Source organism: Ceratotherium simum, chromosome 6 (assembly GCF_057802395.1).
Source record: "Ceratotherium simum simum isolate JZ-2026a chromosome 6, ASM5780239v1, whole genome shotgun sequence".
Taxonomy (NCBI): Eukaryota; Metazoa; Chordata; class Mammalia; order Perissodactyla; family Rhinocerotidae; genus Ceratotherium; species Ceratotherium simum.
The window spans coordinates 26,876,531-26,892,390 of record NC_141905.1 but is presented as its reverse complement, the minus strand read 5'-3'; the positions used below and the strand labels follow the sequence as shown (position 1 = coordinate 26,892,390).

The following is a 15,860-nucleotide window of genomic DNA, read 5'->3' as shown; positions in this document are numbered from 1 at the left end:
CTGTGTGTGCTGCAGTGGGGCAGGAGACCCTTAAAACATCCTGAAAATCTGATCTGGTTAAAGCTTAGAAACACCAGAGAATCAACCTCCTGCTCAAAAGCAAACTTCATTTATTTATTCACACCTAGCTTATCCATAATAGATTTTAAGATGGCTTCAAAAGCAGGCAACTGTTTGTTTAAGAAAAAGAATGAAAGGAGAGTGGTGATACTAAAATCTGATCTTTAGAGCCTCATGGAATCTGCCCGGGGATTTCTTAGAAGATTTCATTAAATTAAAACCACACTAATTCACCTCTGAGGCCGCCGTGCCAGGAGCAGTCAAGGCTGTCCCAATAGGGTTCCCATGGCAGTATTTTGTCAGTATTTCTTTTTCTGATGAAGAATGACAAATTCAGTTGTTTCTGATCCTATAACCAGCTGGAATGCCTAACCTTCCATGATATTTGATGACCTTTTATACAGCAAAGTCACCAGATGCTCTAAAGAAGGGCAAAGGACTCTGCCACAAGGTCTGAGTGACAGAAGGAACTCCCGCTGGCCTCTGATTAGCTCTGTGACCCTGGGCACATCACTTGGCTTCTCTGGGCCTCTGTTTCCCCAGCTCTCAGGGCAGGTCACTGGACTAGATTATCTCTAAGATTTTTCAAGACTGATTGAGGTTGCCTGGGGTGTTCTTTCCAAAGGGGCAAATCAGGGTAGGGTAGAGGTAGGGATGGGCCCCATGGGGCTGATTACAGGCCACGAGTACAGCTGTACAGCACCACAAGGAACACTTTTCAAAAAGAGTGAACAAGACAATCTGTGAGGGGCCGTGGTGGGATGCAGTGTACACTTGGCTAAAACTAGCCAAGGAAGGACAAGAGAGAGGTAGGAGAGATGCCTTGCCTGTTGGCTAGACTGTCCATCAACACCTCTTACATCAAGAGTATAATAAGAAACATATGAGTGGACCTGGCTCTAAATTGCTGCGGTAGTGTCCCTTGGTTTTCCAATGCATGACAAGACACAACCAGGCCCCCTACTATGTGTGGCAAGCAGGCTGAGCACAGGCCGTCTCCACTGTATGGAGTCTATGACAATGTCCTTGCTGAACTACCCTCACCACTCAGGCCACAGGTTACAAACTGACAGCCATTGGATTTCTTTTGTTTGGCCTTTGCAGTATTTTAAGAAATTTTCAATTTGTTGCCAACACTTAAAAACTGAGCGATTTTACATTAAAATCCAGATTAGAGACTTCTCCTGAAAAGTCAGATCTATCACATTTGCCCCGATTCTCACGAGACCATTGTTGCCTGGGACTGAGCAGCAGCTGCCCCCTTGGGAGGGGATATGGGGCTCTCCGCTTAGCCACAAGCACCCCCCTCCTACCCCCACTGCCTTACACACAGACAGCTTCATTCCTTTACGCTCTCTGTCTGGTCCTGAAGGGTTGGAGTTTGATTTGAGCCCAGACTTGAGGAAACCTTTAGACATGCAAGTGCCAACGGCACTGAGAAGGGAGCCCAGCCTCCCACCTGGCAATGCGGTCGTGTCCTGCTCCCCCTCTCCAGCCAACTGGTCTAGTCCCACACCCCCACCCACCCATTCTATCTGCTGTATGTTCTCGGTGCATGTATACTTTTCCCTGTGTATATACTTTTCCCTCTTGACCCTTTCTTTACTGGGTGCTTTCAACCACTCGGTCTACCAGTCACAATCCACACCAGCCTGACATCTCCACATGGATGATCTTTGATCCACCCAGGCCTAAACATATGACTGGAGAGACCCATTCTTTCCTGATTCAGCAGTGGGGGCAGACTCTAAAAGGAACCGAAAACAAGCTGTCATGTGAGTATATCATACTAGTTCAAAGTTGGAATGCCTTTTTTCCTTTTGAGATTGGAAACTTTATTATTACGATGTGCATGTGCTGGTGTGGTTATGTGCTTCGCAGTGCATGACCTCTCTTTATCAAACCCATCTGAGAGTCTGCTGTGCACCAGGTTCTATGCTAAATGCTTTATGTGGGTACTGCTGATCCTCATTATAACCTTTCAAGGTCGATATTTTCCTCACCAGATGGAGAAACCGAGGCTCAGAGAAATCACGTTGTTAGTAAGTTGTACAGCGTGAATTTGAACCTAGCCTGTCTTCTCCAAAGCCTGCCAGACCCCTTCTATTAAGGGGAGGGTCAAAGACATAGTAATGGCAAGTGAGCACATTAAACAGAATCTGAAGGATTGGCTGGTTGTAGCTTTTTGTTTTTTCATGTCAAATATGTTTTCAGTTAACTTCAAATACTTTGAGGTGAATTTTACCTCATGGTGATGAGTCAGAGTCCAGTTGCTTTTTGATCCTGCTTGGAAACCCAGAATGTGCATAACACAAAAGATAGTCCATAAATAGACTCATAAAAGGATGACTTTGAAATGAGGCATCCCCTAATACAAGCACTTGAGCTCCATGGGCTTTTTTTCATTGTCACATTGCTTTCTGAACCAAAATAATGACAAGTTGTTGGTGCCTATGGCTGGCTATAGGGCAAGGGCCACCTTGGGACAGCCATCAAGGTCTGGGACTGTTCAGCAGATGTGGCCTAGGCCCAGCTACAGGTTACAAGTTCCTGAAGCAGGCCAGCTGGTCAGCCAATGAGGCTTGTAATCCCAACCTCTTGTGGTAAGAAAGGCTTTCAGTAACTGGATACCCTGAATTATGTGATGGCCCCATTAAGGGGTGTGACACATGGGGCTGAAGTCAGAGCACAGATTAGGGAGCTCAAGTCCCTCTGGCCTCTATGGAATGTCACTGAAATACACCCTGCAGCAATAACTGCATATTGTCTTACCTGATGCATACCTAAACTGTGCCCTTCTCTCCCAAATAAACTTGTAGCCTTTCCCTGGATTAGGACAGCTAAAACTCCATTTTGAGGGCAAGGACTAGCACTGTGATATAAAAGATGGATAATTAACTTTGGGAAACTTGGACATCATGGGTGCAAAACTCAGATTCTCAAATATAGTTTGTCACTTATATAGGCTAGATTGTCAGCTTTCTACACGAGGCCTCACTAGACTGAGTGTGACCTGGGGGTGAAGAGAGGTGAGGGGGAGGGAGTGGGCTTGGTTGGTTGGCAGGAGAATTTGAAGTCTCTCCACAGATTCCCACTCAAGTCAGCTCCCTGAGGGTTTTCTGGCATTGAAGCCCTTGGCTCTTAGTCAGGTTTGTGCCCAGGCACAATTAGTGTCTCAGCCGCATCCCAGCTTTGAGAGCGCCCAGATTGCCCCTTGGCTGATGTGCCTTAGAGAAGAGAGATTCAGGCCAAAGGCCTCTCCTCTGAACTCTCCCGATTCTGATTCCCCACAGCAGCAATCAAGGCCCGAACCCCACCAGCAGCACGCTCAGTGGGGCTCACGGCCTCCAGGGGCTCAGACATTTCCAGCTCAACCACATGCAATTCCCGCAGGGCAGGCTTAGAGAGGTGAGCAGACTTGGTGTGCGCGGATCCCACTTCCAGCCAGGGTAAGGGGCGGGCCCTCAGGCTGGGGCGGGGTCTCTGGCCGGGGGCGGGGCCGCGGGCGGGCCGCAGGTCTCTTACTGTGATCGTAGCGGAGCGCAGCGTCGATAAAAGCGGCCGCTGGGTAGAAGAAGATGCTGAGGTCGAAGGTGGGCAGGTCGTCGGCCTCGACGCCGTGGTACTCGATGGCCATGTCGCGGTAGTAATCGGGCCCCGTGTCCACGTTCCAGCGGCCGTGGGCCGCGTTCAGCACGTGCGTGAAGCCCGCCTTCTGCAGCCCATAGCGGTCCAGCGCCGTAGCCCTGGGCGGAAGGGAGAGGGGCTTGGTCGGCTGGGCAGTGTCTTAGTCTGGGTCTGGGGGGAAACTCAGGGGCCGCCCACGGGTTTCTGCCGTCAATTCCGGCTTCTCAAATAAAGAGTAGCCATTGAAATGAAGCCCATTTAAACCTAGTGCAAAGCCCTGCTCTTACTTACCCCTTGGCAGCCTGTGCCATTTCATGTTTCTGGCTCAGCCATTTCTAGAAGGGAGAGGGTTGGAGGCTGGGGTAGGCGAGCCATTCATTCGTCCATTCATTTTTTCATCATTCACCAAATATAGAAGAGCTCGGTGCTGGACACTACAGTGGTCGCAGGAGGGGATTGTCACCTGCCAAATCTCCCAGAAGGTCACCAGAATAACCTGATTATCAGGCAAAGCAAAATGTAACGGAGAGGACCACCTTCACAGAGCCTCTGGGGAGACCCTGCAAAGCAGGGTTCTCCTCTGAGGCTATGATGTTTATAAGAGTATGGAGGTGGGGGCTTGAATGAATGGTTTAAGATCGGGATTGGGCAAAATTCTTGATACTGATGTTCACGGGATTGGTGAGCACAATGCAAAACCGTCACTTTCGTAAGTGAGTCATTCCCTAGTTGGGCAAAGCATTGTTCTGAAAAGGAGAGCTATTTGAGCTGTCTATTGTTTGAATTGATTTCGGGGATGTTCCTGAAGCCAACAGTGAAATTATTTACTGGTTTATAGCCTTATCTTTCTAGGCAAGAATTTCTAGGAACAAAGAGTAAAGTCATGTTGAAGTAGGTGGCCTTGAAACATGAGGCAGAGGTAGGCTGTCAGAGGAAGGAGTTATTTCTGCCTAAAGGGGCAGGGGAGACTGTGTGGGGGAGGGGCTTCTGAGCCTGCCTTACTGCAAGTGTCAATACTTGGTGATGAAGGTGAAGAGGGAGACAAGGGCACACCAGGCCAAGGAAATGGCACAACCTGAGGGATGGAGGCTGGAGAAAATGAAGGCATTTCAGGAAATGTTTATTATTTCCTGTAACCAATCATTTATCCCCAGATAATGATTTAGAGTCTACTGCGTGCCAGGCACTATCCTGGGTGCTGATGAGGCAGCAGTGAACAGGTTAGTCAAGGTCCCTCAGGAAGCGTGGATTCTAATGGGGGTAGCAAATAAGCAACAAAGGAATAAACAAGATAATTCAAGGTAGCACTAAGAACTGTGCAGAACAACTGTGACCCTGCTTTAGGTAAGGTGGTCAGGGAAGGCCACTGCAGGCAGGTGGCATTTAAACTAAGACTGAGGAATGAGAAGGAGCTAGGGGAAGAGTTGGAGGAGAAGTGTTTCATCCAGGCAGAGGGAACAGTAAGTGCTAAGAACAGAAGGGAAACTAGTGTGGCTGTAGTAGTGAGGGGGTAGTGGTACAAGAGGAAGTTGGAAAGACGGGCCCTGTAGGCCATAGGGAGAGTTTGGATTTTATTCGAAGTATGGTGGAATGCCACATGCCACAGAGGATTTTAAGGAAGGGGTGAGCATTGCTTACTTTTTGAAAGATCAGTCTGGCTGATGTGTGGAGACAGAGTGGAGGGGGCAAAAAAAAGAAGCAGGGAGCTCTGCTGGAGGCTATTGCAGTTGAATGGCCAACAGAGGAGGGTGGCTTGGACAAGGGTGGTATCACAGCAGACTTGCCGATATACTGGGAATGGGGACAGGGAGGAGGGGACTAGTTTGGCCAGAGCATAGGATGTGAGATGAGAGTAGAGAAAGGTTTGGAGAGGGAGTGAGGGATTTGATCATGGAAGTGCTTCAATGCCAGAATCTGTATTTGGGGGTCAAGGGGAGCTTTTGATAGTGTTTGAGGAGGGGTGATCCCATCTGGGTTTTAAGACGACATCTCCCTCAACAGCAAAAAGACCAGTTCTATAGCTCAGGGAAGAGATAACAAGGGTCTGGAATCATAACTAAGGGCTCTTGGGGCCGGCCCCATGGCCTAGCAGTTAAGTGTGCGCGCTCAGCTGCTGGCGGCCCGGGTTCGGATCCCGGGCGCGCACCGAAGCACTGCTTCTCCAGCCATGCTGAGGCCGTGTCCCACATACAGCAACTAGAAGGATGTGCAGCTACGACATACAACTATCTACTGGGGCTTTGGGGGGAAAATAAATTTAAAAAAAAATAAATAACTAAGGGCTCATCTCAAGGCCACTGGTAAAAGGACATGGACAGAAGTGGCCATAGTGGCCAATGTGGATCAACACCCTAGACTGAGAGGAGCCTTGCACCAGAAACACATGCCATGGCCTCTCGTCTATCGCTGGTTTCCTGGAGCTTTGTTTTGGCCATGGGAGGAACCACGATGGAGTCCGTGTTTGAGAAAGAGAGACCTGAACAGAGGCATTGAGCTTTTAGAAACATTTGCAAACAGCCCATTGGAACTGAGGCATGGGGGGGTGGGGAGTTCCACCAAACCCCCCAGCTGGCTTTTGGGGCTGCTATCCTAACTATGGGACACATTCTGCTTTCAATTTTTCCTCAGAAAGGTCTGTTTTTCATTTTTCTTCTTGTCCCAAAGTATGTATACAACAAACATTATGCTTTGGGGATGTAGATCTGTGCTCAATTAAAGCCTCCACTAATGCAGTCCATCTTGCTGAGTAGCAATCAACCTCACTTTGGGGTTGAGCTCAGTGGAAAAATTAAAATTAACTCTCCTTGACAGGAAGTTCCTACCCACCATAAAGACTGTTCTCTCTGGGTTCGGCAGCTGGGTTTTGCCATAATCAAATGGCAGTTTGACTAAATAATAATTTGTACTTTGCTGCTTTGAGGGTCAAGGATCAGGGTAGATATGCAACAAGACTCATTGCATGACTCCTCCACATTCGCCCCACCGAGCTGGTTTTGGCTGTGTGTGAGGGAGAGAAAGGGCTCATGGGGAGGATTAGACCTGGTGGGTACCTGAGGCCCACTGAAGGTTTTTGGGGCTCTGTGGCTACCTGGGCTGGGAAGGGGAGGTGGTGTCCTCACACACCAGTCTGGGGATTTCCCTCTAGCTTGGTTTACTCAGAGTCCAGCTGAGAGCTCAGAAGGGCATCCACAGCAGAATGGGGACCTACAGATAAACAGGTGATTCTTAGTACTCTTAGCATACAGGGGCTGTGATGGAGGCAGATCCCCAGTTGGCTCAGATGCCTAGGTCAGCAAACACTGGGAGTGGGATGGGGCTGGAGGGTGGTGTCTGACACTGTATTTTATTTATTTTTTAATAACAGGGCCACCTGCTCAGATATGTGAGAAAGAGACTAAGAAATGTGCCTCTGCTCAAGGGGAAAAGCTCAGAAGAAAAACAGATTTAGGAATTTACTTCTAGAATCTAGATGATTCAGGAGCTTTCATTTCTGGTTGTTTTAAGAAAAATCCTAGATGTAAGCAATCTGTTCATTTTTAATATAACATGCCATCTAATTACAAAAATAACACATGCTCAATGCAGAATGTGGAAAATATATCCCCTCCCACACAACAAAAGAAAATCTTCTGTATTTCTACCCCTAGAGACAAAGACTATTTGCTTTTTGATATAAGATCCTCCAGTTATTTTTCCAGGCCATAGATTTGTATGTTTTATATAGATTTTTGCAGGGGTATAATACTATATATAGTTTCAAAAACTTTGACGAGGTGACGTATTGTAAACATCTTCCTATGTCAACATACAGCCGTCAATAGCTGCATGCTATTCCATTCTATAGGTAAATCTCAACTTTACCTTACCCCAGTTTTGGACATCGGTGTTCTCTCTCTCTGTCTCTCTCTCTCTGTCTCTCTCTGTCTCTCTCTCCTGGAGGGAGAGTGGTAGGTGTTATAAGAAACACTATAAACAAACAACTTTGCTGTATTTCTTTGGGTACATCTCTATGTCCTTTGGAGAGATTTTTAGAAATGGAATTGCTGAATCAATGGGGATGAGCATTTTTAACACAGTTGATAATCATTACTACATCATCCTCCAGAAAACTTGCTCACATTTACATTCTGATTTTTATTCTTTGCTAATTTCATGGGCAAAAAAAGAAAGTGTCTTGTTTTCATTACTTTGTTTTAGCAATGAGGTTGGGCATTTTCTCACACATTTGTTGGACTCGTGCAGTTTACTTTCGAAGAACATTTTCATATCCCTATTTTCGACCCAATTCTCTTTAGCTCTTCTCCTTCCCTGTGGACCTCTTGCCTAGCTCTGGATTCTGACTACACACTGGAGGGCCAAGGCAGTGACTTCCTTATCACATAGCCCAATTTCCTCAGTCAGAGACCTCCCCCTCCCTTTCTCCTTCTCCAGCCTGGTCCAGCTTCCTTCCAGCCCCTCTGGAGTTCCTCCAGGAAGCTTGCTTCAACCCCCCACCCTTGAGGAATGGCAAAGAGCACTGTCTCTGAGGCAGCACTCCTGACATTCCACTTTTTCAGGCCCCTTGGTGCCCTCCTGGTTCCCAGCGTACATACCTCAGCATCTACCTGAAAGCCCATTTTCCCCAGGTGTATACTCTTGCACAGAGGGGAGGAGGGACATGCATGTATACGTCTGTACAAGCCCTTCACCAGCTCCCTTGCAGTGGGAAACAAGCTGTTGCCATGTTGCCAGGATTCTGCCTTGGGCATTCAGGAAGGCCCACTAATTCTCCCCACCTCCATCTGTGAGGACCTGCTGATTTCCCGCCCCTAATTGTGGACTCCTGTTTGCCAAGGGCCTAAATCCTGTAATCTGGCACCTTATTTATTCTGATGCTTGTGACACTGTTGGGGTCTCACATCACTTCATGGACGTGACCCTGATGGTGACCTTCTCCTCCTTTGGAGTCTTGACCACACCTACTCCTTGCAGGGGGATTTTAAAACAGCAGGCACATTTCTAGCTTTTGATCTCAGTCAATTCACCTGACATGAAAGCAAAATTCACTGGCTTTCTAGTTTCTTGGGTATTCTTGTTACTTGCTGATGATAAAGCTGTTTGGTTTTGAGGCCCCTAGAAAACATAGGGCTGACAGGTGTAGTTTATAAGCTTAAACTGCTGCATGTGAACCTCTGGGACCTTCGGTTTTCTTTATTTGTTAAAAAGAACCAATTACATTGGCAGTATTTTCCTTACAAGATTCTTGTGAAGTTGAATGATGCAATATTCAAGTTTCTATGAAAGGTTAAAAGGCAAATTCAGGGGGAAAAAGCAGTAGAAAGATGTACACCAAAATCTTATCAGTGGTTATCTCTGGGTAATAAGATTATGGGTAATGGGAATTTTAATTTTCTTCTTTTTGTCTATCTGTGTTTTGTAGATTTTTGGTAATGAACATGGCATATATTCACTTAATATGTAAACATATACCGTGATTTTTATTGATATTATTTCCTTAGTTCTCAGGACAGACTATTACAAAGACATAAGGTGGCCTCTGCAGTTTTAACTTTTGTTAGAAATCTCTTCGTCGTCTACCCCACTCCCCGAGACTCGAGTCCTCCAAGGATGGGGGCTAAGAGGGGAAAGAGAATATACAGGAGGCCTGGTTTTGGGAAACCATGTTGTATTAATGATTGGACTAGGCATCTGGTTAGCCGTGAAAGGAAACGGTTGACATTGCTTGAGGCCTTCACTGAGAAGCTGTCACCCAGCATAAGAAGGCCCAGCCAGGCCAGGGCCTCCGGCATGTCTCCTTGGTCACCTTGCCCATGAATGGTGCCCTGTTGTACCCAAGTCACCTTTGGTACTTGGAGGTTCAGAGTCCAGGTTTTCTAGTTCTTTCAGGTAACATTCAGCACATTAAATTGTCAACCCTGGCTGTGTTTTTGTTGCATTCTAAACAAGCCATGGCCCACCCTGGAGAAGCAGGGCAAGGTTCAGCTCTCCTTTTCCGGGGTGGGGGGAGAGGTTGTGGCTGTCCAGGTGCACCAGTGAGAGGCCCTCTCTCAAGCTGAGGGCTGTCTCAGCTGATTGATTGGCCCTCACCTCACTTCCCAGCCTCCTCGACTCCAGGTTAGCCCTGGAGATGCCTCTGGCTTCTGAAGCCGTTGGTCTGGTAGGGAGCAGAAAAACAGAAAGGGCAAGACAGAGAGACTCCTGGAAAGTGAGCTCAGCTGGGGGGTGCTGGTCACCAGCAATTGAGGAGTCAGGCTTTATGGGGAGGGGCAGCTGGATGTCGACGACTCCAAAAGCCAGACCTTGGAGGCAACTGTGGTTTTAATAAAAATGGGGAGCTGCTTAGGGCCCCCGCCATTCAAGTGGCAAAGCAGCTCAACAGCACGCTGTTGGCTCACAGGGATGCCTACGTCGTGAGAGGGAAGAGAGATTTCTCCATTACCCTGTTTCAACGAAGCTTTACTCTCAGGAGGCTGTCCTGGCTGGGAATTTGCAATCGCCTTGACAGTAGCCAGGATATTTCCCCTCCTGCTCACTACAGGAAAGAAAAAAGATTTTGCTAAGCAAATGAAAGACGTGAGTGAGATTAAAGTGAGAATATTTAAATTACAGAAACTTAGTGCTTTCAAGCATACTCAAGCACTTCTGAAGCACCCATTTAGGGACTGCTGATTGATAAGAGGTGATGAATTATTCTTATCTCATCATTGACGCCAGTCCCTGGCTCTCCGGAGGGCAACACTTGGTTAACCTAATTTGAATCTAATTTGAATGACTTAAAAGTAATAAAACAAGTATGTGCTTGAACCTAATAAAGCCTAATTTATTTAATAGGACATTTCTTAAAGAATTTTACTTTAGAGCTGGAAGGGATCTTTGAAATCATCCCTTTATTTTACAAATAAAGAAACTGAGTCCTAGAACAGTAAAATGTTTTGCCAAAGGCCACACACAGTGGCCACCCACAGTGGGGGCTTGAACCCTGTGCCCTGAAGCCCGCTTGAGGGCTTCTGCTTTACTTCGTGCTGACTCTATAGTTCCCACTGTGGCAGATTCAGACCCCCTACCAAGTAGTGGGAAATGGGTGGGGAGAGGGTGGCTGCGCCTTGAGCGAGGAAGACTTCCCCGTGAGAACATCCAAAAGTTGGCCGGTTGGCCTGGCCACACCCCCTCTGCTGACCCAGCACACTGAACACCAAGCACGTCTCCCTCCTGTCTGTGGCCTCTTCTCACCGGGCTGCAGTGGTGGGGCCACCTCTGCCCTCCCCAGGCTGTTAAGCAATGGGGCCTTGGAGTCACCAGGTACCCTACTTGGTGATCCCCTTGAGATAAACTGGGACTGAGAAAATGCTTTAGAAAATCTCAAACCCACAGGCCTATAGGGCTTTAATGTGGCACTGCCTCCTTAGGCCAGGACAGTGTCTGTGGAAGGAGTTGGTGCATGAGCTGGAGAAGGCCCATTAAGAGGGCCCTTCCTTCCAACCTGGCCTTGGGTTTATGACAGCATCTCATGGGAGAAATTTGACCAGGGGTGTTTTCTGTCCCAAGGCTGCCCTTAGCACAAGGGACCCTTAGTGGCAAAGCATAATGACTGTTCTTTACCTTCTTCTCACACTGTCGAATTTCCAGAACCTACTTGATCTATAAGAGTTCACACTTATTGGATGTGCCAAGCACTGTGCTAAGCGTCATATGTATTAACCCACTTAATCCATATCTTATAGGTGAAGAAATCGAAACTCAGAAAGCTCGAGTGACTTGCCCAAGGCCACACAGGAATCAGTATTTGACCCAAACATTGTGGGTCCGGAGCAGATGCTCCGCCATTCTGCCTCTCTCTTCATAAAGAAGACTTTGAGGACACAGGAGGGAGAAAGAGTGAGCTGCTTCTTGGGGGTAAGTCTGGTCCCCAGCAGGTCCCAAGCATCACTGGTCTGGACTCCAGGCACAGCTGGTGGCTCTGGCTGCCCCAGGACATCCATCTTCACTCTTGGTGGTGACCGCCCTAACTTCCAGAGCCTTAATACTCTGCTTTCAAAAGTCTTAGATGCTGGGCCGGCCCCGTGGCTTAGCGGTTAAGTGCGTGCTCTCCGCTGCCGGCGGCCCGGGTTCGGATCCCGGGTGCGCACCGAGGCACCACTCCTCCAGCCATGCTGAGGCCGCATCCCACATACAGCAACTAGAAGGATGTGCAGCTATGACAGACAACTATGTACTGGGGCTTTGGGGGAAAAATAAATAAATAAAATCTTTAAAAAAAAAAAAAGTCTTAGATGCTTTTAGGGAAAGGAGAAACTCAACCTAAATGCAAATATCAAATTAAAACTGAGGGTTTGTGTGTAAGAAGGCAGCTCTGAGCTTTTTGCTGCTTTGGGCAACATCTACAAAGAGACCAAGAAACACCTCCACGTGGTTGCATTGGCAGTGGAATTGCTCAGTAAGCATCTGTGAGTCTTGTTCACCTTGTGAAGTGGGTATCTAGGAGGGACCATAAGCAGAGAAGGGGACAAACACCACGCGATGCTGACTTTAGCCCCCTACCCCTGCTGTGCACGCAGGTCACGCATGCTGACCGTGGAGCCTGCCTAGACTGCGTGTGTGTGTGTGTGTTTGTTTTGAGGCTCGATTAGACAGAGCTGGATTGAATCGAAAGGGCAGTGACATTTTCTTGGTTGAAAGAAGCAAGGTTATGGTCACATATCAAGGAGGCAAGCATATCTTATTGCATCAAACTCGATTGTCTGGCAAGCTATTAACTAGAACATGTCTGTCCTGCTCAAACACTCTCAATGGCTTCCTGAATAAAGTCCCTTGGCTGGCACTCAGCCTTCCACAAGCAGGCCCTGACCTACCTTCCCAGGTTTCTTCCTCACTAATAACAATAATAATAACATTTGCATTTGTCTATTACTTTATAATTTACAAAATGCTTTCACATTCCGTATTTCTTTTAATCTTCTCTGTAACCATTTTTAGAGATGAGGACATAGGCCCAGAAAGGTGAAAGAACCTGCCCGGAGCCTCTACACCGGGAGTAGATTGTGGCTGTGACAGACTGTGTTATCATTTGCAATATCTGCTGCCCCTCCCTAGGGGTAGGTTACACTTTCCTGCCCCATTGACATGAAGCTTTGGCGTGGACTTGCTTTGGCTAATGAAATGTGGGCATAAGTGGCTTGTGTCACTTCTGAGTCAGCTTGTGGTTCGCCATCTCTTTTCTCTCTGCCAAAATCTCAGATAACGGCTACTTCTGAGTCCTGGGTCCTGGAGTAAAGTGGACATGAAGCATAGTTAGAACCGGCCGGCATGTCCACCATGGACATGTCACGTGAGTGAGAAATAAACGTTGTGGTAGGCCACCGAGATGTTGGGGTCACCTGTTACCACTGCACGGCTAAATCTAGGCTGACCACACAGTGGTAAAACTTGGCTTAGTCCCAGACCTTCTGCAAGTGCCCTTTCTCCCACATTCATTCCCTGTATTCCAGATAAATTGCCCTGTTTGCTCTCACCTTTATGCCTTTTCTCATCCTGCTCCTCCTGCCTGGAATTTTGTTGAAATCCTACCCATCTTCTAGAGTCAAGCTTGGGAGTCACCTCTTCTGTGACGCTTTCTCAGGTCCATAATAATACCAAGCACTTACTGAGTGTTTACTATGTGCCAGCTACTACTCGAGCACTTCACTTGTTTTAATTCATCTAATCTTCACACTGTGAGATAAGCCCTATTACCGTGGCCATACAAGGAGAAGGGAGGTAAAACAACTTGTCCAAGATCACACAAATGGTAACTGGCAGAGCCAAGACTCAAACCCCACACTCCATCCCCCCACCCCCTTCTCTCTCTGTTCCCTGTTACATTTCTACACACCTCTTCTCCTCAACTGCAAAACACCTTCTTTATCTGACTGACCACATATTCTTGATCTGGGTTTGCATATAAATTCTACCACTGACTGATGGGTGACCTTGGGCTGGTCACTTAATTTCTCTGAGCCTCAGTTTCCTCTTTGTGTCCCCCACAGCTCCTAGTAAAGTGCCCAGTAAATACTGACTGACTAACTAAATGGATGAACTCTCTGAGGCTTGGTTTGCCCATTTGTAAAATGGGAGTAATAATGGTACCTCGTTCATAGGGTCATTGTGGAGGTTAAATGATGCCTAGCACAGGGCATGGCCCATGGTGAGAATCCAACACAATTAGCTGTTATTACTATTATAAGCTGTTGGAAAGGTAAATAATACAGTACAGAGAGAAAAAGCTTTCTTCTCACTAGGGGGATTGGGGAAAGCTAGCTTCATGGCAGAACTAACGTGAGTGGACTTTGAAGAACGCATAGGATTTGGAAACAGAGATGAGGTGAAAGGAAGGCATTTTAGACAAAGGGAACAGCATAGATAAAGACACAGAGACAGTGTAAATCTTAAAATCTCAATCCCCCTTCCCCTGGTTATACCATTTTTAGGGTCAGATCTAAGCAAATAATCCTACATATGAAAAAATTTTTATGCATAAAGATGTCCACTGCAGCATTATTTATAAAATTGAGAACATGGAAATAACTGATATGTCCAACAATAGGGAAGTGGTTAAATAAATGATCTTATATCCATCTGATATATCATTATATATATAATTATAATATATATTACATACATAATATATAGTATTATATTAAATATATGAGAAGTATATAATAAGGGAAGAGTTTATGAATGATGCTATGTGGAAAAAATGAATAATCAATATGGTTACAACTATATAAAAACAAATTTCAAAACCAAAAATAATACACAGAAAGTCTAGAAGGAAATATACTGAAATATTAATAAGAGTGGCTTCAGAGTAATGGGCTTTGGTTATTGTTCTGGGAGATTTAAAAGTTTTCTTCCATACATTAATCACTATTTTATTATTACAGCTAGCCTTTGTTGAGTGTTTACTGTGTACTAGGCACTGCACTAATATTTTACATATATTATCTCACTTAATCTGTACAACCCTATGAGAAAGGTTCTCATTAAACTACTACAAATAGAGAAACTAAGACTTCTATATTTATATAATGAGCATATATTACTTTTATACTAGAAAAAACATGTATTTACTACATGTAGTGAATATTTTATTATTAAAGGATAAGAGATTCAGGTTTCCTCCTCTTTGTTTTTTTTTGCTACTTCAAACAGTGTTAAAATAAACATTGTTGTGCATATTTCCTTATGCATTGGTACTCATTTCTGTAAATTACATTTCTTCTTTTTTTTTTTTTTGGTGAGGAAGATCAGCCCTGTGCTAACATCCATGCCAATCCGCCTCTTTTTGCTGAGGAAGACTGGCCCTGAGCTAACATCCGTGCCGATCTTCCTCCACTTTATGTGGGACGCTGCCACAGCATGGCCTGACAAGTGGGGCGTTGGTGTGTGCCCAGGATCCAAACCCAGGCCACCAGCAGCGGAGCGTGTGCACTTAACCACTACGCCACAGGGCCGGCCCCTGTAAATTACATTTCTTAAAGTGATATTTGGAGTCAAGGAGTATGTGTACCATTTTTATTTTGAACTAATTTTAGACTTAAAAACGTTACAGAGATTATTTGGCAATAAAAAGAACAAAATACTGACACATGCTACAACTTGGATGAAGCTTGAAAACATTATGCTAAGTGAGAGAAGCCAGTCACAAAAGGTCAGATATTATGATTCCATTTATATGAAATGTCTGGAATAGGTAAATCCAGAGAAACAGAAAGCCGACTGGTGGCTGCCTAAGACTGGGGGAAGATGGAGAATGCAGAGTGATTACTTAATGGGTTCGAAAATAATTCAAGGTGATGAAACTGCTTTGAAACTAGATAGTGGTGATGGGTGCACAACTCTGTGAATATAATAAAACCACTGAATTGTACACTTGTACACTTTAAAAGAGTGAATTTTATGGAATGTGAGTTATATTCCAATAAAGCTATTATTTTTAAAAAAAACAACAGTACATAGAGTCCCTATACACCCCTCACCTAGGTTCCCCTAATGTTCACACTGGGAAAAGACTGGATAAATTGTGGTACAGCTATCCTATGGAATAGTAAAAGTACAGAATAGTATGATTCCTTTTTTTTTTCCGCTAAAGAGTATTTAAAAGAAATGAAAACCTTTTATATGTTTGCATTAGCATA

General features: G+C 45.8%; 1 protein-coding gene across 2 annotated transcripts in view; it reads right to left on the bottom strand.

Annotated features, from left to right (window-relative positions):
- The window catches only part of DUSP29 (dual specificity phosphatase 29), a 33,252-nt gene that overhangs the window by 4,646 nt on the left and 12,746 nt on the right, over nt 1-15,860 (bottom strand). For both annotated transcript variants that reach the window (XM_004426940.3, XM_087431999.1), the window contains exon 3: nt 3,586-3,806. In XM_004426940.3, coding sequence (XP_004426997.2) covers nt 3,586-3,806 — 221 coding nt within the window. The remainder of the gene's footprint in view (nt 1-3,585; nt 3,807-15,860) is intronic.